At 54.5% G+C, this 25,033-nt stretch overlaps 6 protein-coding genes across 6 annotated transcripts; 3 read left to right on the forward strand and 3 right to left on the reverse strand.

The window, feature by feature from the left end:
• Positions 1–835: 835 nt before the first annotated feature.
• GLRG_09491 (uncharacterized protein) lies at positions 836–2,116 on the forward strand (the record flags this gene model as incomplete). Its single annotated transcript, XM_008100176.1, has 3 exons — positions 836–1,103; positions 1,166–1,295; positions 1,354–2,116. The coding sequence occupies 3 exons, from the start codon at positions 836–838 to the stop codon at positions 2,114–2,116; spliced, it is 1,161 nt and encodes a 386-aa protein (XP_008098367.1).
• Positions 2,117–7,925: 5,809 nt separating this feature from the next.
• On the forward strand, positions 7,926–12,658 carry GLRG_09492 (ABC-2 type transporter; the record flags this gene model as incomplete). Its single annotated transcript, XM_008100177.1, has 2 exons — positions 7,926–8,655; positions 8,823–12,658. 2 exons carry the CDS (start codon positions 7,926–7,928, stop codon positions 12,656–12,658), a joined length of 4,566 nt encoding a protein of 1,521 aa, XP_008098368.1.
• A 627-nt stretch (positions 12,659–13,285) lies between these two features.
• GLRG_09493 (thioredoxin) lies at positions 13,286–13,938 on the reverse strand (the record flags this gene model as incomplete). Its single annotated transcript, XM_008100178.1, has 2 exons — positions 13,286–13,741; positions 13,885–13,938. 2 exons carry the CDS (start codon positions 13,936–13,938, stop codon positions 13,286–13,288), a joined length of 510 nt encoding a protein of 169 aa, XP_008098369.1.
• Positions 13,939–14,505: 567 nt separating this feature from the next.
• On the reverse strand, positions 14,506–16,250 carry GLRG_09494 (cytochrome P450; the record flags this gene model as incomplete). Its single annotated transcript, XM_008100179.1, has 5 exons — positions 14,506–14,668; positions 14,728–14,894; positions 14,955–15,269; positions 15,322–16,116; positions 16,197–16,250. The coding sequence occupies 5 exons, from the start codon at positions 16,248–16,250 to the stop codon at positions 14,506–14,508; spliced, it is 1,494 nt and encodes a 497-aa protein (XP_008098370.1).
• A 1,549-nt stretch (positions 16,251–17,799) lies between these two features.
• GLRG_09495 (FAD dependent oxidoreductase) lies at positions 17,800–19,474 on the forward strand (the record flags this gene model as incomplete). The annotated part of the gene is made up of 7 exons (XM_008100180.1): positions 17,800–18,201; positions 18,261–18,541; positions 18,594–18,655; positions 18,745–18,823; positions 18,879–18,988; positions 19,044–19,268; positions 19,332–19,474. 7 exons carry the CDS (start codon positions 17,800–17,802, stop codon positions 19,472–19,474), a joined length of 1,302 nt encoding a protein of 433 aa, XP_008098371.1.
• Positions 19,475–21,470: 1,996 nt separating this feature from the next.
• On the reverse strand, positions 21,471–23,288 carry GLRG_09496 (uncharacterized protein; the record flags this gene model as incomplete). The annotated part of the gene is made up of 1 exon (XM_008100181.1): positions 21,471–23,288. The coding sequence occupies one exon, from the start codon at positions 23,286–23,288 to the stop codon at positions 21,471–21,473; it is 1,818 nt and encodes a 605-aa protein (XP_008098372.1).
• Positions 23,289–25,033: the final 1,745 nt, after the last annotated feature.

Here is a 25,033-nt window from a genome sequence, read left to right on the forward strand (position 1 = left end):
GGTCAGTCGTGAACTCGGAGCGGTTCCAACAAAAGGGTGGCCATTCCCGCCAATACACACGGACATTGAAAGAAGCCGAGTTCCCACCGAGAGACCCCTTGATGCCGGCATTGCTCGACTTAGAAAGCATACCGGAAGTCCCGAGGCGGTTGTCAGCACCCGACTGATGATTCACAACCTCGTGGCTGCAAAGCTGCAATAGCTGACACGTCCCAAGGCAAAGGTGCGTATGCAGTTGCGCGCACTACATTCTTGGCCCACCCATGAACCGGGATGGATGCTCAGCCTGGATCGCCAAGCACGGTTGCATGCAGCGAGACCTTGCCATGTTCACCAGGCTTGACTGCTTTCTGCGTTTTCGCAGCTTGGCCGCGCGAATGCAAACCCAAAGGAGAGTGAACGGGACGGTGGAAGCCTCCGGCAGCCTCAAGGCACCTATGGCTTCAGCCAACGTCTCCAAGATTCACTTTCGCGACCTCCGTATGTCTATAAGAACGTGCGGGGGCGTTTTTGACTTCCAGCCAATGCAAATAGCATTGGTCAGCGGTTCCGGAGGGCTCTTTCCGTCTATATTGTTACACCTATATTGAGTGGATGCACAGCTGGGGTGTGTCAAGATCTATACTCCTTTTCAATGGTTGCAGAGCAGCCACTCGTAACGTTATCGACGGAATCCAAGTTCCGCGGCTGAGTCAGCCCGAGACCCTGCATCTTGTTGACTGCTCCCGCGCGTAGGCTGTCTGTCAATCATGTATAAGTGTAATACCGCGCAGCAACCTCCCTACCGTTGCGTTGAAGAAGGGCGTATCAATGTCCAGGGCTTGTTCTCATTCTCATGGCGCATGCACTCATCCTCGGGGCCTCCGGCATTTCCGGCTGGTCTCTCATGAACCAGGCCTGCCGCTATCCCACCCGGGAGACCTTCAAACGTATCACCGGCACCACGAATCGTCCTCTACCATTGGAGAAGGCGCATCTACCCGTCGATTCTCGCCTGCACATCGCGTCCGGGATTGACTTCACAAAGTCCGTGGACGAAGTGGCCGCGTCGTTGCGACGAGGCATCCCGGATGCGGAGACTATATCCCATGTCTTTTACGCAGGTAAGTGGACATCCGCTCTATCTTCACCACGTCTCAACATGGAGGGACTAAGCTCCGCGTAGCATACGCAAAAGGGACAAGTCCTGAAGACCAGGCAGCTCTGAATAGAAGCCTGTTGGTAGTCGCAATCCATGCCATCGAGAGGGTCGCCCCGGACTTGAAGGTCGTTATCTTGCAAACGGGTAGCAAAGGGTATCGAGCGCCGTACTTTCTAAGATACGTGTTCCTAAGACTAACGCCCGACATCCAGATACGGCGTCACGCACCCCAAGGAAATCAAGATCCAACCCCCGTTGAAGGAAAACCTTGCCCGGATCCCCGCACCGTGGGCCGACGGCGTATTCTACTACGCTCAATACGACGCGCTCGACAGGCTCTCGCGCGGCAAGCGGTGGACCTTTTCAGAGGTCCGCCCGGACGCCATCGTCGGCTTCGCCCCGACGGCGAACGCCATGAATATGGCCAAGGGCATCGGCCTCTACCTCGCTATCCACCGGACCGTGCGCGGCGCCGGCGCCGTCGTCGCGTTCCCGGGGACGGAGCGCGGGTACCGCGCCACCCACACCGATACCTTTCAGGACGCGCTGTCTCGGATGGAGATATTCGCCGCCGTGAACGCAACGACGGAGCGCTCTTGCTGCGGCGGCGGCGTCGCCTTCAACGCCGCGGGCGAGCAGGCCGTCTCGTGGTCGCGGAAGTGGCCGCGCTTATGCGACTATTTCGGGCTCACGGGCCAGGGGCCGGATGTCTACTCAGCACGGATCCGCGACTTTATGATAGATCACGAAGACGCCTGGTCGGACCTGGCCAAAGAGCACGGGCTCGAGGAGGGCGCCGTTAGGGACTTTGACTGGGCCTTTCTAGAGTTCATGCTTGTGCAGTGTGACTTTGACCGAGAGTTGGACTTGACGCGGTCTCGTGAAGTAGGGTTCACGGAGGAAATAGATACGGTGGAAGGATATCTGACATCCTGGAAACGGATGATAGCTGCTAAGCAGCTCCCTCCATTGTAGATGCATGAGTTTAGTATCCGTGTAGGACGATAGCCAAGCAAGTACAGCTTCTCGGGAGAGCCGATCTGTTCTACTTACTAGGTGATACACCCGCAAAATTCACTTACTGAGATCTGGTTCACTACTCGTATGCAAATGTTAATGACAACGGCAAGCTGAACGATGTGAGGAACACCGGTTGCTCCAGACATCAGTACCGATGAGGCCAGACCATATGCATTGGCACGACAGACTCAGTACCCTCCTCCTCACTGGCTTGGGACACTGGACCGAACAGCAATGCTCAATCCACGATTTCGCGAATCCGAGCGTTGTCAGCTGGTGCGACCATGCACCCCTCTGCTTTGGGACAGCATGAGCATTGACCAATTCAGAATGCTCGACGTTGGTGTGAACCCCAGCCGTTCGGACAGAACATGTGCGAATCTTTACCTTTGGCAGTCCTCTTGTGCACACAACACTGACCCTGGGCGATGCTTCGGCCAAGGGAGAGAGAGAGAGAGAGAGAGAGAGAAAGAAAGAAAGAAAGCAATTGACTAGACCAAAACATCGGGTCACTCTGCGAGTCATTTGCGCGAAAGGCTATGGCGGGGCAAACCGAGGCACCGGGATACCTTCAACAGAGGCCACGGCCTCTTGCTCTGTGATTTTAGACAGCCTGAACGTGAGGTCGAGCAGTCCCGAAGATGGCTGCCTACTTTCCAAAACAGAAGTCGGAACTTTGTGAGGCATGTGTCAAGGCCGTGCTGCACTTGATACACCGTGCGAAGCCTATCCCATGGCGGCCAATTCGTTCTCCTCAAGCTTAGCCGAGAAATGGGAAGCCACGAAGATTTGCCCGGATGGTCGTGTTCCCAGTTCTGGGTGTAGCAAGGCGTCAGCTGGGGGGTTGAGCATAACCAATGTAGCTCATGATTTGGCGGAGACGTTATTTTGCTACGGAGAGGGTTGGGAGAGCGGATGAAGTTAAATAGTAGCCAGTTGCGTAGTGAAGGGACAGAACGCAGTGTCGACGTGATGATCAAGTCGGATGAAGTTAGTTCGAGTGAGTGTGAATGTTTGATTGTCGCAGTTGATATCATTGTGCCGGGGTTTCTTGCCGTGATCTCAGACTGGGTTGGCTGCTGGGAGCGAGGCGATAAACGGCGATAAACCCAGGCGCCTAATAACTACCATGGAAAGATCCAGCCGCATTATGCAAACAAACGCGCTATATGGGTCAGGTGTGGTAATTAGATGCGCTTGGATGATCTTGCTAATTCTTTTCCCCATGGTTCAGGGGTCGGGGGCTTCTATTGTTCGGTTGATGCCAAATTGTTGCGTTACGATTCCAGACGATACGAGTAGTATTGGGTTGCCCACTTGTAGGGTATCATTGATTGGTGGCTACGAGTGATTCTGCAGCTTGCGTCGCTTGGTGGTGGATGTACGAGGACGACGGTACCCCTGTGGTAATGCTTCCTATTGAGGTATAGCACTCTACAAGCCACGGCTTTTCGCGTTTGGTTTCGTATGATGGAGTTAAGCATGTTGGCGAATGGCGTGATCGGACTTGGAGTTGGGGGAGGGAGACTTGGCTGTTGATGATTGCATGATTGCACAGCGCGACGAAGCCAAGGCCGGTCTGAGTTGCCATTGTGGGTCGTCTGGTCCGAGAGGGGGGGTCAATGGGAAAGTTGAGGACCAAGCAGTGTTCCCGAATCCTGATGCTACAAAATTGACTGTCGAGGATGGAAGCCGTCAAACGGCGCTTAGTACCAAGGTTCCGTTGTCAGTGTGTTGGGACGAGGCACGACTATGCGAAAAGGCCATTTTCCCTCGCTGGCAACTGATGTGGTATTGTTATTGTTCTTGTTGTCGTCGTCGATGTTGTTGTTGTTGTTGTCGTTGCTGTCGTTGCTGTCGTTGCGAGTTTGGCTGTCTTGCTTGATTGCGTGACTCGGAGGTAAGCAATGAGGGCGGGGGAAAGGCAGAAGGAACATTCCTAACGATTCCAATCGTCGGTATCGAGGCCGTCTCATGGACGAACAAGAGCCGGCACGGGGAGAGGAGACAGACTCCTTCCTTGGGTCGGCGGGCGGAGTGGGGGGCACCTACCTACCTAGGTAGGTACATCATAGGTAGGTAGGTGCGAAATCGCATAGACAGTACGTACCGATTAGGGTTCCGACGGGATCTATCGGTACGTACTCTGTGCACCTCAGGTCGTGTTCGGGTACGGGCGACAAGGTGGCTTGGACCGAAGTACCTAGGTATACGTAGTAGTGTAGGTAGTGAAGAGGACTGGGAAGTGTATTAGTATTGTGGGTTCCTACCTATGCATTGATCGTAAAACCGTCCTAAATCTGCAGCGGTGATCGCTTAGTTGGATAAGCGGGTGCAACATGATCGGGATAGGGCCGTGGCGCTTGTTTCTTGACTTTTCAGAACATGTAAAGGGGGCTGCTGTCGCCGGGTCGCTCATGAAGCATGCTAGGTCGGGGTCGGGAACTCAAGTATCAAATATTCGTCGCGCAACTAAGTAAGCTCATTAACTCTCTGTAGGTTCTGCTAATAGCTGCTGATTGGAAGCAGCCGAGTGTGGTTCACTCTGTACGTAGGTATAGATAGAAAGGGGAAAAAAAACAGACAGACGACAAGGGAAGGGAACCAAAGACGCGGGCGACCGCTCTCAGGCAAGGGGTGTGTGGGAATGTCGGGCGAAGGGCTGTGGATGCGGGATGCAGGATGCGAAATTGGCACAAAGGGGGCAGGACGCGTCGTCGCCAGTCGGATCCATGTTGGTTGACGCTTTCTTTTTCTTCACTTCACTTCTTTGACGCCTTCTTTTTCGGTTACGGAAGGACGGGACGAGGAGAAGCACCGGCAGGCGCAGGTGTGGATGCGGCGGAGGGGAGCAGGTGCGGGGTTTCGGGGTGTTCGAAAAGCCCGAAGCAGGGCAGTAAGCTCGCTTACGTCTTTCTTGCTACCGGGAGGATTGCCTTCGCCCCCTTTCTCACGTGGAGCGAAAAGAACTAGCCAGATACAGGTACGTGTCGCCGCCTACCTTCCCGGGTCCACCGAACTCCCAAACCGTAATTGGACGCCCGACGAGACTGCAAGCGAGAAGAGGTACGTACTCTTTTTTTTTTAGCCATTTACCACCTACTATCCGTACAGATTGGTACCTGCCCGCCACCTACCTGCCTGGGTACGGATCGTTCCTCCTGCTGCTTCTTTGGGTAGCGAGGGGGAGATGATGGGGGCCGCCCGAGAGCGGGAACTTGCGAACCTTGCGCCTGCCAACTCTGAACTCTGGTTGAAAGAAATAGAACAGGAGGGATCGGCAAAACAGTGACGGCGGAGTTTGGTTGGTTGCGGGAGGAAAGAGGGATGGACGTCAACGCTGCCGTGCACATACATGCATGTGTCCGAGGCAGCACACGCTAGGTACGCAATTACTGCGCATTCTTGGTTCTTTAAAAAAAAAAAAAAAAAAAAAAAAGTCATATCGAGGTTTGGGCCTCACCTCCAAACAATCCTGTACCGTATCTGTGCCTACTACGTAGGTAGGTGTTGAACGTATACCTATTCGTTCGTGCAGTGACCGTTAGAACCTTGATTGCACCTGATTGCAGGGTTGATGCTGGTCAGACACGCGTGCCATCCCGCCCGACGGAAGAACATCCGTCCGCAACGGCCAGGTGCCTGTCTGTACCGTAGATAGGTAGGTATTGGTATACCTATCCGCCGATCCGTACGGATACATATCCCCAATATGTAGACCCTAGAGCCTCAAACACTATCCACACATGATGTGCCCTACACGACTGATGATGTGAGATCACACCCCCAGTGCCGATTATACCCTTAGTCTTGCGCCGTCGAGTTTCGTGGCCTCGGGAACTGGCAAGACGCCGATGGGATGGGCATCTGAGGGCAGCTTGGGGATGTCATCCACTAGGCCGGGACATGGGTCGGTGGGTGTGAGTGAGCACGGGTGCTCTTTTCGGGGTCGGTGGGATGCCACACTGCCACGGCGCTGCGTTTTCTAACTCGATACGGAGTAGTGTATACCTACGAGGCAAGTCAGATAGGTATTGGTGTGAGTTTACACGCAACCAGGTCAACGGATTCTGTCTCATACTTCAATGCCATCCGGAGTAAAAGACAGCCCGCCGTTTGTCAGGTTCGCTGCGGTGGTGATGGTGGGATGAAGTCCACGCAAGTCATCCGCCGTGTGTACCGTAGTCGCAGTCTTGTAATAAAGGCAGATGGATCGCCGTGGCTGTGCTTAATTGTCCCCGATTAACTTTCCGCCCGTATACCACCTACCTACGGTACCTACCCTGCTACCTACCTAACAACAGTATACAGAATCCACATATCAAGTACCTGACATCCTACCTTATCGCTTTCCCACCCGCTTTAACAACCATCCATGATGATCAACCATGGTTTCGGCTGTTTTGTCGCAACCAATTCCACGTGGCAGTGGTGCAACTCTCACTCTCACTAGACACACACTACACGCTACCCGAGGCACGTACCTTGGCATATCATCTCCGCCATCCTCCCTCCCACTGGAGTTGCGGAGTTTTGGACTCTCCGCAGCCAAGGCGGACATGCGTACGCTACTATTTGCTCATACCACGTAGTAGGTAAGCGCTATCGACACGTACGGGTACTGTGTGTATCCAAATAGGTAGGTAGGTAAACGGCTAACTAAGGGCCCTGAATCAAGCTAGGGTGTCATCGCGGTGGTGCGCGGAATTGACGGGGTCAGTACGTACCGCATGCTCGAAATCAGATCCGAGGTACGTATCGCTGTCATGCTGAAGCCGTATACCTATCTTTGTGTAGAGAGGTACCTAGATACCTATGCTACCAATCTACCTAGGTAGATAGACATCTTCACGGATGCGCCCTACTGCCTTCTCCTCACTGAATTGGCGTGCCTGGGGTACCCAGTACAAGCCAGCAAGACATTCACAGTGACCGTATACTTGTTCAGGACGGTTCCATCTTTCTGTCATCTTTGTCGCGGTGAAGTGTACCCATTGAGCGATGAGACGGACATCGGCCAGAATTGCCAGCGATGTCTTGGCTTTTCCTGTTTGATCTATTTTATACTGAACCTACTTCGTAAGTCTGCAAGTACTCGTCCCTGTCTGAATACAGACTACGTGGTGTTTTTTTCACCGGTTTCTTCCCTTTTGGTCCTCATTTGCCCGCCCCCTGCACACCAGCTCGGGCCCAGCTCCATGTCGTCCCATCTTTTTCTTTCTTCCCATTCTCTGCTGCGTAGGTATTTTCTTTCCAGCCTTAGCGTGCGGATACTTGCCCCTCGACACCTCCATCCTGGTAACCCCGAGGTACCGGGGTCACCTCTGTTATTATTATTTCTCTTGCTACCTACCCAGGTAAATATGGGTATGTCGAGCACCAACTGCACCCGTCCACGGCTCCTTCTTATACATACCCTCTCTACCCTTCCCGATCATCATCTTCAGTTTTGCCCCCTCGCTTTCCCTCTTCCCCCTCGCCCATATCTTCTTTTCGCGTCGGTTCTTTAATTCCACCTACTCCCAAGTCTCCTCAGGTAGGCCCTTAGTCACTAATACCGGGCACGATCCGAATACCTACCCCTCGTGTCTTTTCAAAAACCGACGGCCGGGCGAGGAGTACAAACACCAAACCGATACATTGCATCTGCGCCGAGCGGGTGGTTCTTGTAACACCTTTCCGTCCAACTGTCTCCCGTCTGTTGCAAGCTTGGCAATCTTGACCATTGGGCCCGCGGCAACGACCGCCCTCCCCACGGTCAGCCATGGCTTTCGCCGGGATGGCTTCCATCCCCAACTACGATAGCACGGCGCAAACATCTGGTGTCCCCATCGCCTCTGGCCGCGCCAACCACCACGAGGAGGAAGAAATCGCTGCTGCAAACCAGAATACCGTCGATACCGCCGCCACCTCCGTCACCGACGTCGCCCCGAGCGACTCGACCCACAAGAAGCCCTTGACTTCCCAGGACAGCGACAACATCTCCGCCGTGGGCGATGACGATTCCGAGATGGAGCGCCGTCATTCCCTAGTGCAGTCGCTAGCCCGCAAGTACTCCCACGCCTCCGCCGCCGCCGTGGGGGGAAACCCCTTCTTCGCCGACGAGACCTCGCCTGTGAACCCCAACTCGCCCAACTTCAATGGCCGCGCCTGGGCCCGCGCCATCGTCGACCTCGTCTCTCAGAATGGCGCCTCGTTCCGCACCTCTGGTGTCGCCTTCCAGAACCTGAATGTCTTTGGCTTCGGCCAGGCTACCGACTACCAGAAGGACGTCGGCAACATCTGGCTGAGCGCCATTGGTCTGGCCCGCAAGTTCACCGGCGGCGGAAAGACGAGAATCGACATCCTCCGCAACTTTGATGGTCTCGTTCGCAAGGGTGAGATGCTGGTTGTTTTGGGTCCTCCCGGCTCCGGTTGCTCGACTTTCCTCAAGACTATTGCTGGTGAGACAAACGGTCTCTACACGGACGATACCTCCTACTTCAACTACCAGGGTAAGTAACGCAAACGACACCCCGATACAAAGTGGCAGGGGTTCAATGTGTCATTGGGCGCCAGCAAGTCTGGCTTCCAAGACACACGCGAACGCCCCACGCCTCGTGTAACTTCAAAATGTGAACTGTGAACTCTCTCCTTTGCTGACATGGCCACCTCCTCCTAGGAATGACCGCCAAGGAGATGCATACCCACCATCGCGGCGAGGCCATTTACACGGCCGAGGTGGACGTCCATTTCCCCCAGCTGTCTGTTGGCGACACTTTGACCTTCGCCGCCCGCGCGCGTCAGCCCCGCCAGCTTCCCGAGGGCCTTGATAAGAACACCTTCGCCCAGCACCTGAGGGACGTCGTCATGGCCCTCTTCGGCATTTCACATACCGTCAACACTCGTGTCGGTAACGAGTACATCCGTGGTGTGTCCGGTGGTGAACGCAAGCGTGTCACGATTGCCGAGGCCGCCCTCTCCGGCGCCCCCCTTCAGTGCTGGGACAACAGTACTCGTGGTCTGGATTCCGCCAACGCCATCGAATTCTGCAAGACGCTCCGCCTGCAGACCGAGCTCTTCGACAGCACCGCCTGCGTGTCCATCTACCAGGCCCCTCAGAGCGCCTACGACCTGTTCGACAAGGTCGTCGTCCTGTACGAGGGTCGCCAGATCTTCTTCGGCAGGGCCACCGATGCCAAGCAGTACTTCATCAATCTGGGCTACGATTGCCCCGCCCGCGCCACCACGCCCGATTTCCTGACCTCCATGACGAGTCCCCACGAGCGTCATGTCCGTCCCGGCTGGGAGAACAAGGCGCCTCGTACCCCCGACGAGTTCGCCACCGCGTGGAAGAACAGCACCAACTACACGGCCTTGCAGGCCGAGATCGACGAGTACAAGCAGTCTCACCCCTTTAACGGACCCGACGCCGAGGCCTTCCGTGCCTCCAAGAAGGCCCAGCAGGCCAGGGGACAGCGCGCCAAGTCTCCCTTCACCCTGTCCTACGCGCAACAGGTGCAACTCTGCTTGTGGCGTGGATTCCGCCGCCTAGTCGGTGACCCCAGCATCACTGTCGGTTCTCTCATCGGAAACGTCGCCATGGGTCTGATCATCGGAAGTGTTTTCTACAACCTGCAAATGACCACCGACAGCTTCTTCCAGCGTGGTTCCCTCCTCTTCTTCGCCCTGCTCATGAACGCCTTCTCCAGTGCCCTCGAAATCCTCACGCTGTATGCTCAACGCCCGATTGTCGAGAAGCACGCCCGCTACGCCCTGTACCACCCGTCCGCTGAGGCTGTTGCGTCCATGCTGTGCGATATGCCGTACAAGATCATGAACACCATCGTCTTCAACCTAATCCTCTACTTCATAACGAACCTGCGCCGCGAGCCCGGGGCATTCTTCTTCTTCCTTCTGATATCGTTCTTCACCGTCCTGACAATGTCCATGATCTTCCGAACCATCGCCTCGTCGTCACGAACCCTGTCGCAAGCCATGGTTCCGGCTGCCATCCTCATCTTGGACCTCGTCATTTTCACCGGCTTCGTCATCCCCATCGACTACATGCTGGACTGGTGCCGCTGGTTGAACTACCTTGACCCCCTAGCGTACGCCTTTGAGGCCCTGATTGTTAACGAGTTCCACGGCCGCAACTTTAGGTGCTCGGAGACCAGCTTCGTGCCCGACCCCCGTGTCCCTGGATACCAGAACCTGCCCGCTTCTCAGCGTGTCTGCAACGCCATCGGCGCTGTTGCCGGTCTTGACTTCGTCAATGGTGACGACTATGTCCAGTCTGGTTTCCGTTACAGCTACGCTCACCGCTGGCGAAACTTCGGTATCCTCATAGCTTTTATGCTCTTCTTCCTAGTGACGTACATGGTCACGGCCGAGCTGGTGTCGGAGAAGCAGTCCAAGGGTGAGGTTCTCGTGTTTCGCCGCGGACACAAGCCCGCCGCCCTTGCCGAGAAGCACACCGACGACCCTGAAGACATCCGCGTTGGACCCGTCACCACTGCTGAGCGCAACCGCTTCAACGAGAAGAGCGATGGTCTTATCGAGGAGCAGAAGTCCACATTTCACTGGAACAACGTCTGCTATGATGTTCAAATCAAGAACGAAACAAGACGTATTCTGGATCACGTTGACGGTTGGGTCAAGCCTGGCACCCTGACCGCTCTCATGGGTGTCTCGGGTGCCGGCAAGACGACGCTTCTTGACTGTTTGGCTGACCGCACTTCCATGGGTGTCATCACCGGTGAGATGTTGGTTGACGGTTGGCACCGCGATACTTCCTTCCAGCGCAAGACGGGTTACGTCCAGCAGCAGGATCTGCATTTGCAGACTACCACCGTCCGCGAGGCCCTCAACTTCAGCGCCCTTCTTCGTCAGCCTGAGCACGTCCCTAAACAGGAGAAGCTTGATTACGTTGAGGAGGTCATTAAGCTGTTGGATATGGAGGAGTACGCTGACGCTGTTGTTGGTGTACCTGGTGAAGGTCTTAACGTTGAACAGCGTAAGCGTCTGACTATTGGTGTCGAACTCGTCGCTAAGCCTCCTCTTTTGCTCTTTGTCGATGAGCCCACTTCCGGTCTCGACTCGCAGACCTCGTGGGCCATCCTCGACCTCTTGGAGAAGTTGACCAAGAGCGGACAGGCTATTCTCTGCACCATCCATCAGCCTTCTGCCATGCTGTTCCAGCGGTTCGATCGTCTCCTCTTCCTCGCAAAGGGCGGCCGTACCGTCTACTTTGGCGACATTGGCGAGAACTCCAAGGCCATGACAGCCTACTTTGAGCGCAACGGCGGCTTTCCTTGCCCCAGCGACGCCAACCCCGCCGAATGGATGTTGGAGGTCATTGGTGCCGCGCCCGGCTCCCACACCGATATCGACTGGCACCAGGCGTGGCGCAACTCCCAGGAGTACGGCGACGTCCAAGCCGAACTTCAGAGGCTCAAGGACGAACGCGGCGTCCAGCAACCCCCTTCCCAGGACAAGAACAGCTACAAGGAATTCGCCGCTCCCTTCTTTGGTCAGCTCAAGGAGGTTACCCACCGCGTCTTCCAGCAGTACTGGAGAACCCCCTCGTACATCTACGCCAAGACCGCCCTGTGCACGCTCGTCGCCGCCTTCATCGGCTTCGTCTTCTACAAGGCCCCCAACACCCAACAGGGTCTCCAGAACCAGATGTTTGCCATCTTCAACCTGCTCACCATCTTCGGCCAGCTTGTCCAGCAGACCATGCCCCATTTCGTTATCCAGCGGTCCTTGTATGAGGCGCGAGAGCGCCCGTCCAAGGTGTATGGTTGGAAGGTCTTCATGCTCAGTCAGATCATTGTCGAGCTCCCGTGGAACACATTGATGGCTGTCATCATGTACTTCTGCTGGTACTATCCTGTCGGTCTCTACCAGAACGCCATTCCCGCCGACCAGGTTACGGAGCGTGGTGCTCTCATGTTCCTCTACCTCCTCGTCTTCCTGCTCTTCACCTCGACCTTTACCGACTTCATGATTGCCGGCTTCGAGACCGCAGAGGCAGGAGGCAACATTGCCAACCTGCTCTTCATGCTTTGCCTCATTTTCTGCGGTGTCCTCGCCAACCCCGACAGCCTCCCCCGCTTCTGGATCTTCATGTATCGTCTATCGCCCTTCACATACATCGTGTCGGGCATGCTGTCAACCGCCGTCGCAAACACCGAGATCGCGTGTGCAGCCAACGAATTCCTGCACTTCAATCCCCCTTCCGGACAGACGTGCGAGCAGTTCATGGCCAGCTACATGTCCGCGGCAGGCGGGTACCTCCGGGACAACAACGCCACCACTGACTGCCAGTTCTGCCCGATCCAGTTCACCAACGTGTTTCTGGACACTGTCAACAGCAGCTACGCAGACCGCTGGAGAAACTTTGGCATCTCCTGGGTCTACATCATCTTCAACATATTTGCCGCGCTGGGTCTGTACTGGCTGGCCAGAGTGCCAAAGAAGGGCGGTCTATTTGGCAAGAAGAAGGCCGAGTAAACAAACCATCAAGCAAAAAAAGAAGGAAAAAAGAAGAAAGTAATAGTATTGGTTCTCTTATATGAGTGGATGAGAGATGAGAAAGAAGAGAAGAACCACACCCAACAATGGTGACACATATCTATGTAATGAACGAGCCGTTTTAGAGAGGAGAGTGGGCCAGGTGCGAACCTCACAACAAAGGGGATGTCCCACGAACCCGCTCCCGCTTACTGGCCTTTGGCAGATCCGAGGCTGTTGTTTATTTTTGTTTTCTATTTTCTACATGTACGTTTTTTGGTATGGTAGACTGAGATATCCTGTGTGTATTCGCCATCTCCCTCCTCAATCGGGCCAAAGGGGGGGGGTTGCCCTTAGAAAAGGGTGAGCCCCGCCTCATCTCTGATTTTTCAAGTCTTAATAGATACCTAGAAGTATGATCCTGTTGAAAAGCTTGCTGCCCGCTCTCGTGGATGTCTCTTGGGTGAAAGAATCTATTCCGAACATGGACTTATCAAGCATGGTATGGCCGCTGCCTTTCATATATCAGTCCTCTAGTCCGATGCCGGTACGCAAGCGTGCGACTTGTTCATACCAAAACTAGATTCAGGGTTGGCTTATTTGTGGTTCTGACCATACGAACTCCATTTACTCCTTCTTTGAACCATCCCCTCCTTCGCTAGCCATGGCCCGAACAACTGCTTGCAGGCTCGCCCTGTCCGCACCCCTCACCCTTTCCACCAGTCCCTCACTACTCATGACAACAGTTTGCTTGGGAGTGAAGCCCTCCACATTTACACCCTGGGGTTTGCCGTTTTGGAAGAAGACAAAGGTCGGCATAGCAGTGACACTGTACCGCCCGGCGACCGCGTTCACGTGGTCAACATTCACCTTGGCAAAGGCCAGGCGACCGTCGGAGGCGTGCTTGTCGGCCAGCTCGGAGAAGATGGGCGCGATGGCGCGGCAGGGAGGGCACCAGTCGGCGTAAAAGTCGACCACGACATGTTTGTTGGAGGCCAGGACGGTGTCCAGCTCCGCAGCGCTGGATACCTTGAAGACCTTGCCCGACGTCTCGGGGATGGGCGAGCGATCCGCGAGCAACGTCTTGAGAGATATGCGTCAGCAGATTTTCATATGTGATGGCAGCGCTGCCCCCTCCCCCGCCCGATGAAGTTCGTTATGAGGGACCAGGCAGAGGGATCCAAGGCATGATCGCACGACTTGATGGCTTGGGAAATGCTACTTACGCGCGCGAGCATGAAAAGGGCAACTGCTATCCAGATGTAGGTTGACCACTCCATCCTGAAATCTGGTGCCTCGCCGGGTTGGATCGAATAATGGTGATGGATGATGCACTGAGTAATCAACGACTGTGAATGAATTGAGTTGCGCGATGTGAGAAAGCCATACTGTAAATGCGATATGAATTGCCCCATGTATATGCATTCAACGGGGGTATTTATTTAGGGCATATAGCGGGGCTACAGCCAGCAAAGGTACTTGTGACTAAAGCTGTCGACCTTAAATGGTGGATTCGACAGTACCGTCATCGTCGGTTGTCGCTAACGTACTGACGCCTTTGCGTATGCACTCAGACCATGGTTGAAGAGAAGTCCGATCCGGCCGTTGCTCTGCGTTATAAGGTATTCTACACCGCATTAAGAGATCAGGTCGGATGAAGGCGCTACATATCTCATTTAAGAACAGCTGTTCGGAGCGGAAGAACCTTGTGCATCTTAGCTAATCATACGGCTACAACATTCATAGCATTCTTTCAATATGTGCTTCTTGGCAAAGCAAAAGCTTCTACGTTTCCGGCGCCGAGACACCTTGTCTCTCGCATTCGACATGCTTCCCCACTTCCGCAATCAAGAACGCTGAACCGGTTTCAAGTAGACATTAAGCGGTCCTTTCTCCCACAATATGTAGATCTTCTGCCTGGAAGCCCAATCGGTACTGTCGCCGGCAATCTCAATGTCAAAGTTCCAGAGAACGCGGGCGAGGATGAGCCGCATTTCAGCATACGCCAAGCTGAGAACGCCCTTCTATCAGTAACGACGAATCTCGTGTCAATGGCTCAGTCAACTCACTTTCTGCCGATGCAGTTACGAGGTCCAGTATGAAATGGCTGAAATGCCTCCCTATTGTCGCTCTCGAAAGCTGCATCTTGCAGCCATCTTTCAGGACGGAAGCTGAAGGGATCACGGAAGTTCTTCTCGGAGTGGTACATGGCCCACTGGTAGATGGAGACCGTGGTCTGGGCCTCGACGTTAGTCGCTTGCATCTGCAATGCCCATCGGTACGTGTGTGAACTTACGCCCTCGGGAACATAATGGTCTGCAATGTTTGCGCCTCCCCGGGGAACAATACGGGGTAGACCGATGGGTACTGGGGGGTATATTCGCAGTGCTTCGTCGAGGCATGCGAGCAGATAGGTCAGGTTACCAACTGACTGGACGTCAATCTCGCTCTCGTCCTCGAAGGACGATCGGATCTCATCCGTCAGCTTTTTGAGAGCGACGGGGTTCATGAGTAGGTAGTAAGTAGCACCGGATAGCAGAGTTGCCGTGGTCTCGGATCCGGCAATGATGAGGATGCTGCTGTTAGACTCGAGATTTGCAAAGCTCATATTCTGCATCGCCGTCAGTCCATCTGGGCCTTTGGGAACGGCCCGAGACACATACCCAATCGTCCTTTCTCTTCAGGAGGCCCTCGATCAAGTCAGGTCGCTCATGTTCGAGCTCCATGCGTCGCTTCAACTTTGCCTCAGTAAACTCCCCGTGTTGCGCCCTTTCGCGCTTCATCTTCTCAGGAACCATGGCCATCATAAGTTTCAACACAAATGGGTAGTGGGTTCCCGTCTGTAACACTGTGCCTAAACGCACCATCTGGAAAATTGACCTGACCCATGGGTGGTAGTCCGAGCTGTCTAGACACCCAAAGGCTTCACCAAAGGCGAGGTCGCCAATGACATCAAAGGTCGTGTAGTTGTACCATGCTGCCAAGTTTAGTGCCTTGCTGCCGCCTTGCCCATGCTCGTGGAGCCTCTTGATGAGCAGGTCAACGTAGCCCTTGACAATAGGCTCCTGATGGCGGATGCTGCGCTCGCTGAAGCCATGCGCCAGCGCACGGCGCAGGTTGGAGTGCTCCTCGCGACCGGAATTGATGATATCGGACGGAGCGTTGGGGACAGAGCGATAAAACTTTTGCGATTTCTCCATTTCCGCATCGCCTTGGCCCTTGTGGCCCATGATGTCTTTCCATGCGCGCGAATCGTGGAAGATGAGCTCGTCAGGTGCTATACGCACCACGGGGCCGTACCGCTTGTGCAGTTCGAGCACGTCGAAGGGGAGGGTCCCCGTCAGAAGCTTGTAGCAGAATGGCAGCCGGGAGATCCGCATCCATGTCGGGCCCGGAAACTCTGCTAGCGGGTGAAGGAACAAGTTGTAGAGAGAACGAACGAGGCAGTAAGCAATTGCCTACCACGAGAGATTCATTAGATTGGGCTCGACTTCAGTCGTCGAGAAGCTGCTTGATTGCCGGTTCAGGTTGGACTTACGAAGCCAAGAGCCACACCAAGGATATTGCCCAAACCAAGAGAAAACAGCGCCATCTTCTTCTAGAGCTCCGAAGCTACGGAATGGGGCAGAACGACAGCGTGTTGGAACAGTGTGTCACCCCTCACATGTAAATACTACTCCAGCTGGACCAATCTGAACATACCAAATTCACTAGTTTGCTTGGTAGCTTGTTTCCAACTTAGGGGAATCGGTCTCGCATTCGGTCTCGCACCTCTTAGCCGTCGATCGGTGTGCCGAGGTGCGCTATGCCCATCCACGTAGGAACAGTAGCCGAACGCTGCAACGAGTTGATTAGAAGCTGGTTTCAACAGTGAATAGTCTGTCTACTGGGTGTGAGGGGGCCATGAAGCTTAATATAGGCGAGGTTCCTAGCCCTTTAGTACCTAGACTCATGCAGTTAACTCGAAACCTAGTGATGCACTACTTGGGCTATGCCGGGGTTGCCCGTGACGGAAGTCGGGACGGGGACGGGTTTGCCATTGGTGGGCGGTTGGCAGTTCGTCGTGCAAGGACCGGTTTCATATCAACCCGCCGACGTGCCATCGAGCTGGGTGAACTGCAGATTGAACCATGTTGACTTTCTCGAGACCAAATACAAGGTGGAAAAGTCAATCGACACGGACAGCAATTCCAAATCATAACATCGAACCTCATGACGATGTCATGCTTTTTCATAATCACCGACTCTCGAGCCTTGCCAACGAGTCTTCCAGTCGTATAGCAGGGGTGAGGGGGGCATTGTGTTTGAGCCTTGACTATCACCCCATTCGTCTAAAGGTTACTTTTTCACATATTCTTTCGTTCTTTGATCCAAGGTCACTGTTTTTGTCAAAGCATATCACTTGGATGCTCTGGCCACTGTCACGTACACCTATAGCCCAGACAAGGTTGTGCAACAGCCAAGGTGGCTTAACCCCCTGAAGGCTATCGTGTCATCAGCCCAACGCGAGATTCTCGCCGAACGACTAGCCAGCGAGCTTGTGGAGGCGTGGGTAGCTTTTCTTTATCCACCAGCCACAGTGTGTTTCGTCGGAGTTTTCGCACGATCCGGCCCGACCCGATGCACGGCATTCACTTACTCCCAACGATTATGAGATGAGTAGATGGAACCTACATGTTAGCTGAAGGACAAGCTTTTCAGTGTCGACCTGGTTGAAACGACGGATCAATGGCAAATTCCGTTGCGTCCCGCTCTCCTGGATCCATTCACCGGCGCTGGAACGAGACCAACCTCTTACCCCAAAAACATGTGTTCCGCAACTGATGCATCAAGTGGCGCGCCGGCGCTTGCAGATCACATCACGCATTACAATAGTCCGCTAATAGCCAGCCGCTGAGCTGTGGCACCAGTAGCTTAGACAATGGCGGTACTGAGAATCTTTTGCCCGAATAGCAATCAATAAAGTTCATGGTCCATTTGCTGAGAGTGGCGCAACCCCCTCGCTCGCTACATGTCTTCAACCTTTTCACTCAACCTGATCCATCACCGCTCGCAAATACACCGATACCCGTATTTGCCATCGCGCAACATTTCGGCTGATTTTGAGTGACCGTGACAGGTTGCACCCGGTGCTATAAGCCATGCTCGACATTGCCATCATCGGCGGCGGTATCGCCGGGCTCACGGCCGCCATCGCACTTCGACGTGCTGGCCACCCTGTGACCATCTACGAGAAATCGGCACTGAACAATGAGATTGGCGCTGCGATCAACGTACAAACAAATGCGTCGCGCCCCCTTCTGGCGCTCGGCATGGACCCTGTACGAGCCAGGTTTGTGACAGCCAAAGGCAGCCGGCGGGTGATGGGAGACACCCTGCAACCAGTCCACGAGCTTGACCTGGGCGCTGTCGCCGAGAAGTACGGTTCGCCGTGGTACTTTGCTCATAGAGTTGACCTGCACCAGGAGCTGAAGCGGATGGCGACGGCGGATGACGGGGGGCCGCCGGTTACCTTCAAATTGAGGAGCGAAGTCACGAGCTACGTGGGTACCAGCGGGCTTGTAGACATGATGTTTGTTGCACGCTGACGATAGCCACCCAGGACCCCGACGGGGCTCGGTTCAGCCTCCGCGACGGGACTGTCGTTTCCGCAGACCTAGTCGTCGTCGCGGACGGCATCCACAGCGGCGGGGTTGAAGCGATCCTTGGGTCGGCCAATCCTGCGTTTCCCGGGGCGCAGGACAACTTCTGCTACCGGTTCCTCATTCCGATGGAGCGTGTGACGTCCGATCCGACGACGTCTGAGCTGCTCGGTGGTCCCGGAGAAGGCGTCAGGATGTTCCTCGGGGACGGAAAGAGGATAGTAACGTATCCATGTCGAGAGTTTGTCTGACGTTTGGCCGTGCGTCAGGAAGCTTGGACTAATGCGAGGTAGCGGCGAGGTTCTCAACTGTATCGCCATATTCCATAATGAGGTCGGCTCATCAAGTAAAGAAGGTCGGCTCACACGGTCTAGGGGTCGGGGGTCGCCATTCTTCGAGCGATGGATGAGGCGAGGAGAGAAAGAAAGCTAACTGGCGTCACAGACTGGCATAACTCGGTCGAAAAGTCTCACCTTGTGGGTCGCTTTTCCGACTTTCACCCCAGTGTGCTTTCTCTTCTAGAGTGGGTGGCTTCGTCTCGGTGTGTTGATGGCCTCGATGAATCTGACAGCATGCAGAAAAGCGGACGAGGTCAAGCAATGGCCGTTGCTGTATAGGGCCCCCATTTCGACGTGGAGGAAAGGCCGGATGATTCTAATTGGTGATGCCGCTCATCCAATGCTTCCCCGTAAGAGAATACGGGCTTCCGCCTTACAAGGTCTTAACCTACTGACTGATTACAGATCAGGGCCAAGGAGGCGCACAGGCAATAGAAGATGGTGTTGCCCTCGGGGTTTGTTTTTCAAACGTCACATCGGGAGTTGAGGTCCCGGAGAGGCTCAAAGTCTTTGAGGGGATCCGCATGAACAGAGCCAGTGCGGTGACGATATTCAGTAATGCGGCGCAGGACGAGGCAGAAAAGATCAGAGAGGCTGCATCTGAGTTCATCCCGGTCGATCGTATCCCAAGTGAGTCCTTCTCTTGTATTTTCGAATTCAGCTAGTTCAAGTTTGCATCTAACGTCGGAACAGCAAGCCCCGAGGGATTCTACGACTTCCACTTCGACTACGATATCGTGGAGGACGCAGCTCACCACATGAGAACGATCGATCCTCAGTTTAAGCTTCCAGAGTTGTTTCTTCGGCCGGAAGTGCCCAAGCTGGCGGTAGTGTGAGGGAGGCGGCGCATTGGTCGAGTTGGATGCATGCAAATCTACTGGAGGGGGCTAGCATGTATGGGTATCGGATACTGAATCTATCTATTCATATGAATGGAATCGAGTTTACACGACCGGACGATGCATTCCTCTGGTGGAAGTTTGTCCGTCAAACAGGGCTGTGACTGCGTCTTTTCTGTCTCGCCGCAGGAATCGTGAGTGCGAGATTCAGGGAGAGTGAGAGAAAGAGTGAGTGAGAGAGTGAGAGAGATAGTGAGAGAGAGAGAGAAACAAGAAGAGGGCGGGAAGGAGAAATGCCGCGCTTGCCTCGATGAGCAAAACAGCATCAGTCAGCAATACCAAAGGCCGCCGGAAGGGAAAGAGAGACCCTGCAAATCTGGAGTCTCGCCTGCCACTTCCTAACGATATCGACATGGCAGGAGGCAGCGACTTCTGTCGGTTCGTCTACATCCTCCACTCTTCTTTCTTTTCTTCTCTCTTCTCTATTGTCTCCTTCTTCTACACCTCATCCTCCTCATCATTATTATTATTAAACAACATCGTCATCGTCGTCGCCGCCAGTCACTTTCCTACAAGTATGTTGCATATCTGGCCGTCAGAATTGGAGCCAACAACTCTGGCGCTCATGACATACCCCCACGCAGATATTATCGTTTGCACACGCCATTATCGGTATCAATGTTTCAAGGCGAGAAATGGGATGACGCTTCACACGATGAGTCTCTCGATAGTCTTGGCGATGTTTATCAGGATGAGCACTCCCGAAATCTCCATCCTGCGATTCTGGCCGCCGTCATCATGGGATGCATCACCGGTGGCTTTGCTTTGATTACATGGTTCCTGACTGTCTTCACGGCCTTCTTACGCGCGCGGCGGCGCATAAGCGATTTGGAAGCAAACAAACATCCACGCCCTAGCTTTGCCCAGCCAAACCATCGTCCTTATTCTGTTACCACCACCACCACCACCGCGTCCGATGGATCCAGCGAGTGGGACACAGAAGACTCACAACCATCATCGACCCGTGTCGCGAGACGTCAAGAGCCTAGCAGTAATGCCGACACAACCGCAGCTAAAGGACAGCACGATTGTCTAGGCCTCCCTACCACATTGTTCCACACGCCCGTCGTCCTGCTTGGCCCTCTTGCCGTCATACTCACATGTTTGAGCATGATATGTCGATGCACTCGGAGTCCCAAGCTTTGTCAGGAACAAACTGGCCCTTTTGTTGAGTCAGGCGCTTCCACAGCGAGGCAGGTGAGGCTCATGTTCATGTGCGCTTTGCTCTCGTGTCACTATGTTGACCAGCCCTCCGCAGCGTGATACGCTCCCCACTACAATGCACCGAGGAAACGGCCTAAGCAATGAGTCTGCGCCGTTGACCTCCGTTGCAACGTGTGCAGAACCGTCTACACATAGAGTCGACTTCACACCCGCGGTCTTATCCATGCACGCTTCCCTCTGGATTTGCATCGGAGTAGTCGGTCTCTGCACCATCGCAAACAGTTGCTCGACCTGTGTCAGTCGTGGCGTCTGCTTTTGCTGGCCCAAGTCTGACAATCATCGATGCCAATCCCTGTACAAGACCGACAATTCTGCCCACCAACACGTAGGTCATAGTGTCCCACAGACGGCCTACATGGACCAGAATGACTGACAATTTTTGGTACAGACACTCGCCGGAACCAGTCGCGAAGCAAAGAACCCTCGCAAGAAGCCGATACTACTGGCTGGAGTTGTATCCATACCCGAGCAGACATGGGATATCGAAGGAGGCTTGGGGCCCACTGCTCCTATACCTCTTCTTGCGTATACACCCCGGCCACTGTACCTGATCAGGGAAACGAGCCATGACTGTCTCGCAGCCACACTGGCATGATGGGCGTCGACATTGGGGCATGCGAAGTGGGCGGGGGGGGATGGATTCTAACATTTGTCTGGCTTTCTTTTGTATAGGCCTACTAATACACTTCAACAACCCCATCTTTCACACCTATGGCTGCTGTTCTGGGAGATACATCCGTTGAACAGCGCGGTCGTGGGCCGCCTTCAGAAGCACCAGCTCGCGCTCGTGCTTCTTTCGCATCTCCCTGGCTTCCAAAGGCAACATGGTTTCATACAGGCCCTTCCTGGCAGAGACTTCTAAAAGGCGCGCCAAGACGACCACGTTTGCCACCCAGGCCGTCAGAAATATGAAAACGGAATCTGGTTTCGCAATCCACTTGTCCAGCCTCAAATAGTCGACCACCAAGAGAAACAGGGCCAGCCAGAGCTGAGCGAGGGGCAGGGCCAGTTCGACGACGACCCATACCTTGGGACCAGGACCAAAGGGGCCTCTGTTCTCCATCTCCTTGTCATAGGCTTTGAGCTCGTCTTTCCACTTGAACTCAAACTCGTGGGCTGACTCCATGTCGGCAAGACGTAGGTGGTATGCCTCGGTGGCATAGACGATGCGGGAGTGGCGCTCTTCGAATGAGTTCTGTGGTGCGGCCCATTCGGAGAAGAGCGCCTCAAGCTCGGCCTTGGCCTCGCGGACGAGCCGGGCGCGCCTGCGGGGTGTGTCGGGCCCCTCGATTCTCCATTCTGCCGTCCTCGGCCGAGTGGGCGTTGCTGATCTCAGAGTTGGTGATGGCGGGGGAAGTGTCTTGTCCGTTTCTACCGTCGGTTGCCCCCCGAGGAAGTCTCCTGATTCGTACTCGGTCGGTTCCGAGTCGATCGGGAGTTCCTCGGGGTCGTCGTCGTCGTCGTCGTCTTCGTCCACCCAATCGCTTTCACGATCACTCTCGCCCTCGCCCTCGTCTTCGTCCTCGCCCTCGTATTCAACATCATCATCCTCACTATCCTCGGTCATGAAACCGGACCGTAACCGGTACTGGTCCTGCTCGACACTTTCGCGCGCAAACATTTCGCAAATCTGGACAAGTGCCTGCACACACCGTTCATCGAGCTTGTCCCTGTGAAATTGCGTATCCAAATCCGGCTCTGGCGTCCTCTCGCACACCTTTCCTATGGTGTCGATGCACTTATTCACGGCGGCGAACTTTGCATCCTGATCCGCCATGTTCGCCGAGGTTGACGCAATGGCCGCACCCGCATGCTGCTTGGCTAGTTCTCGCAGGTCATCGAGCGTCGTCTCAACGGTTTCAAGCATCTCCGTCATGCCAGAGAAGCCCCCTTCTACCGATTCAGTGGGGCTATCAGGCTCATCTCTCTCCGGGACGGTCTGCGGAAAGGATGCAAAACACATTTGGGGCGGATGAAATGGCGAAGGTGCCGTGTGAGGCCGCTTGGGCGAAGCCACGGTGCTGGGAGAAAGGGCGGTCGCTGGCGGGGTGGGAGACATGACGCTCACTGATGAGCGGCGCTGGATCTCCCTCCAGCCCTCAACCATGCGTTTCATGAAATCGGCCTGATCGGGCATAATCTTGACAACCTCCTCGGCAGCGCTCGAGATAAAGTCGTCGGGAAGCACAGGGCAGGTGGATGCGCGGCGGAAGGGCGGCAGGGAGACGGCCGTTGAAGGCCGGCTGGTGTTCTTCTTCTCGGTGCGTTCTGACTCGGATGTTGTGTCCAGCAGCTGTCGATGCTGCTTGTAGGGGTTGACCTCATCGAAGAAGCTGACTAGGCTTTGTAATGACTTGGGAGAGGAGATGGGAGTTTCGACTGCGGTGCAGCTCTCATCCTCGTCCTCGCCTTCGTTCTCCTGGTCGTACTCATCGCTGGAGAATGAGAAATCGCCGAGCTCTTCAGAGAGTCGGCGCGGCAGGAGATCGGGGGAACCTGAGCGGGGGCTTGCTGGGACGCCCCTCATTGTCGCGATGCGTTGTGCTGGTCAAGCGCTACCTATGTGTAGTGGGTTGGGTTTGCGCTGTGCGTCGAGATTAAGGGATGATAATTGCTGGCGGTCGAGAGAGGGTATCTCTCGTTGGCGATCAACGAAGCCAAGTGGGCTTGCTGGGATGATGGGATTGCGGAATGCGGCAGGGGTGTTAAAGGGGAGGGGGGGGCGGGATTGGGTCGGTCCCCTTGGCGCGGGGTGGGAGTGGGCGCTGGGCGGCGGTGAGTGAAAAGGCCGCACACGATGGTCAGATTGGATGGATGGAAGGATGGATGGATGGATGGGCTTGTTCTGTGCTAATCTTTTTTTTATTTTCAAGTATTCGCACTGACGATGAAGCCGGAATGGGGTTGTCGAGCACTTGGGGAGAGATTTTACCACGTATGACAAACTGTGAGGGAAGATGGAACGATCTGTTATACAATGTAGATGAGATGAAACCCTTTCGGAGATGCGCGGGTAATGGCGGGGACCAAGGTTTTGAATGGAAAGGAAACGAGACGTAATCATGCAAGTTTAAAGAAAAGTACTGAGGACGGAGGGAGGCGCGCGTGTAGTGACGAATGATACCGTCACATCAAGCAAGCTCTCTCTCTTCTCCGGTACGTCTGTCTGTACGTCTGTCTGTCCGGACGCAGGGTAGAGGCTCGGAAAATAAGGTGTCACGGCTCGGTGGTCTAGATAAACTTTGCTGATGACGCGGGCACAGACGGGCGAAAAGGGGGGGTTCTGTATCACGAGACAGACAGACGATGGGACGATCGAGCGAGCCTCTGTCTGTCCATCTGTCTGTCTGTCTGCATATGTGTGTGTCGGTGTCAGTGTCCCGTATGTGGGGACGAACGGCCGAGGTGTGCAACGAACCGAACAGGGGCGGGAAAGAAGGGGTCCTCCATTTTGGGGAGGGGGACGCGATGGTGGTGGGATCACGATAAGCGGCGGAGGAGGCGAGAAAAGAGAAAAGTGGATATAATGAACAGGCAAGAAGAAGGGTTGCAGATTACACCAAAAGGCGAGAGCGAGATACACGGAGCAAGCAAGCGAGTGAGAGTGGTAGTGAGAGAGAAAACTGAGTGAGAGACAAGAGGATGAGATGAGGGCATGCATGGCGCGACCCTCGAAATGGGCAGCGCTTAGTGGGAACGGGAAAGAGAAAAAAAAAAGGGCGGGTGAGTGATGCGCGATACATACGACAAGACGGAGACAAACAGACAATATGCGATTTAGACAGACGGCATTATCGATCGGCATTGGCATGTGCGTGCGCGTGTGTCTTTATTCTGCAGCAAAAAGAAGGAAACGCCCTTTTTTTCTTCTTTTTTTCTTAACATCTTTTCCCCTTTTGGTTCGGTTCTGGACCCAGTGCTGTCCCCTCGGATACCGAGCTTGACCCTATCTCTCCACTCTTTGTCTCTCTCTCTCTCTCTCTCTCTCTCTCTCTCTCTCTCTCTCTCTCTCTCTCTCTCTCTCTCTTCTGGGACCTTAATATCTATTCTATACCAAACTACCACAAAACATCTTGTCTAGTTAACAGAAAAAGGTGCGTCCGTCCTCTTGAACATGAACAAAACGCGTAGAAGACTTGTTTATTCTATTTAAGGAAAATATCTTACTGAACCCTCCGGTCATGTCTCTCTTCATGCAGGTGACTACAGAGATCAATGACGAAAGACGTACTATTGCTAGACCCTCAGCAAGATGACATCGGAATAAGAATC

This window comes from Colletotrichum graminicola, assembly GCF_000149035.1.
Source record: "Colletotrichum graminicola M1.001 genomic scaffold supercont1.49, whole genome shotgun sequence".
In the NCBI taxonomy this organism is placed as follows: domain Eukaryota; kingdom Fungi; phylum Ascomycota; class Sordariomycetes; order Glomerellales; family Glomerellaceae; genus Colletotrichum; species Colletotrichum graminicola.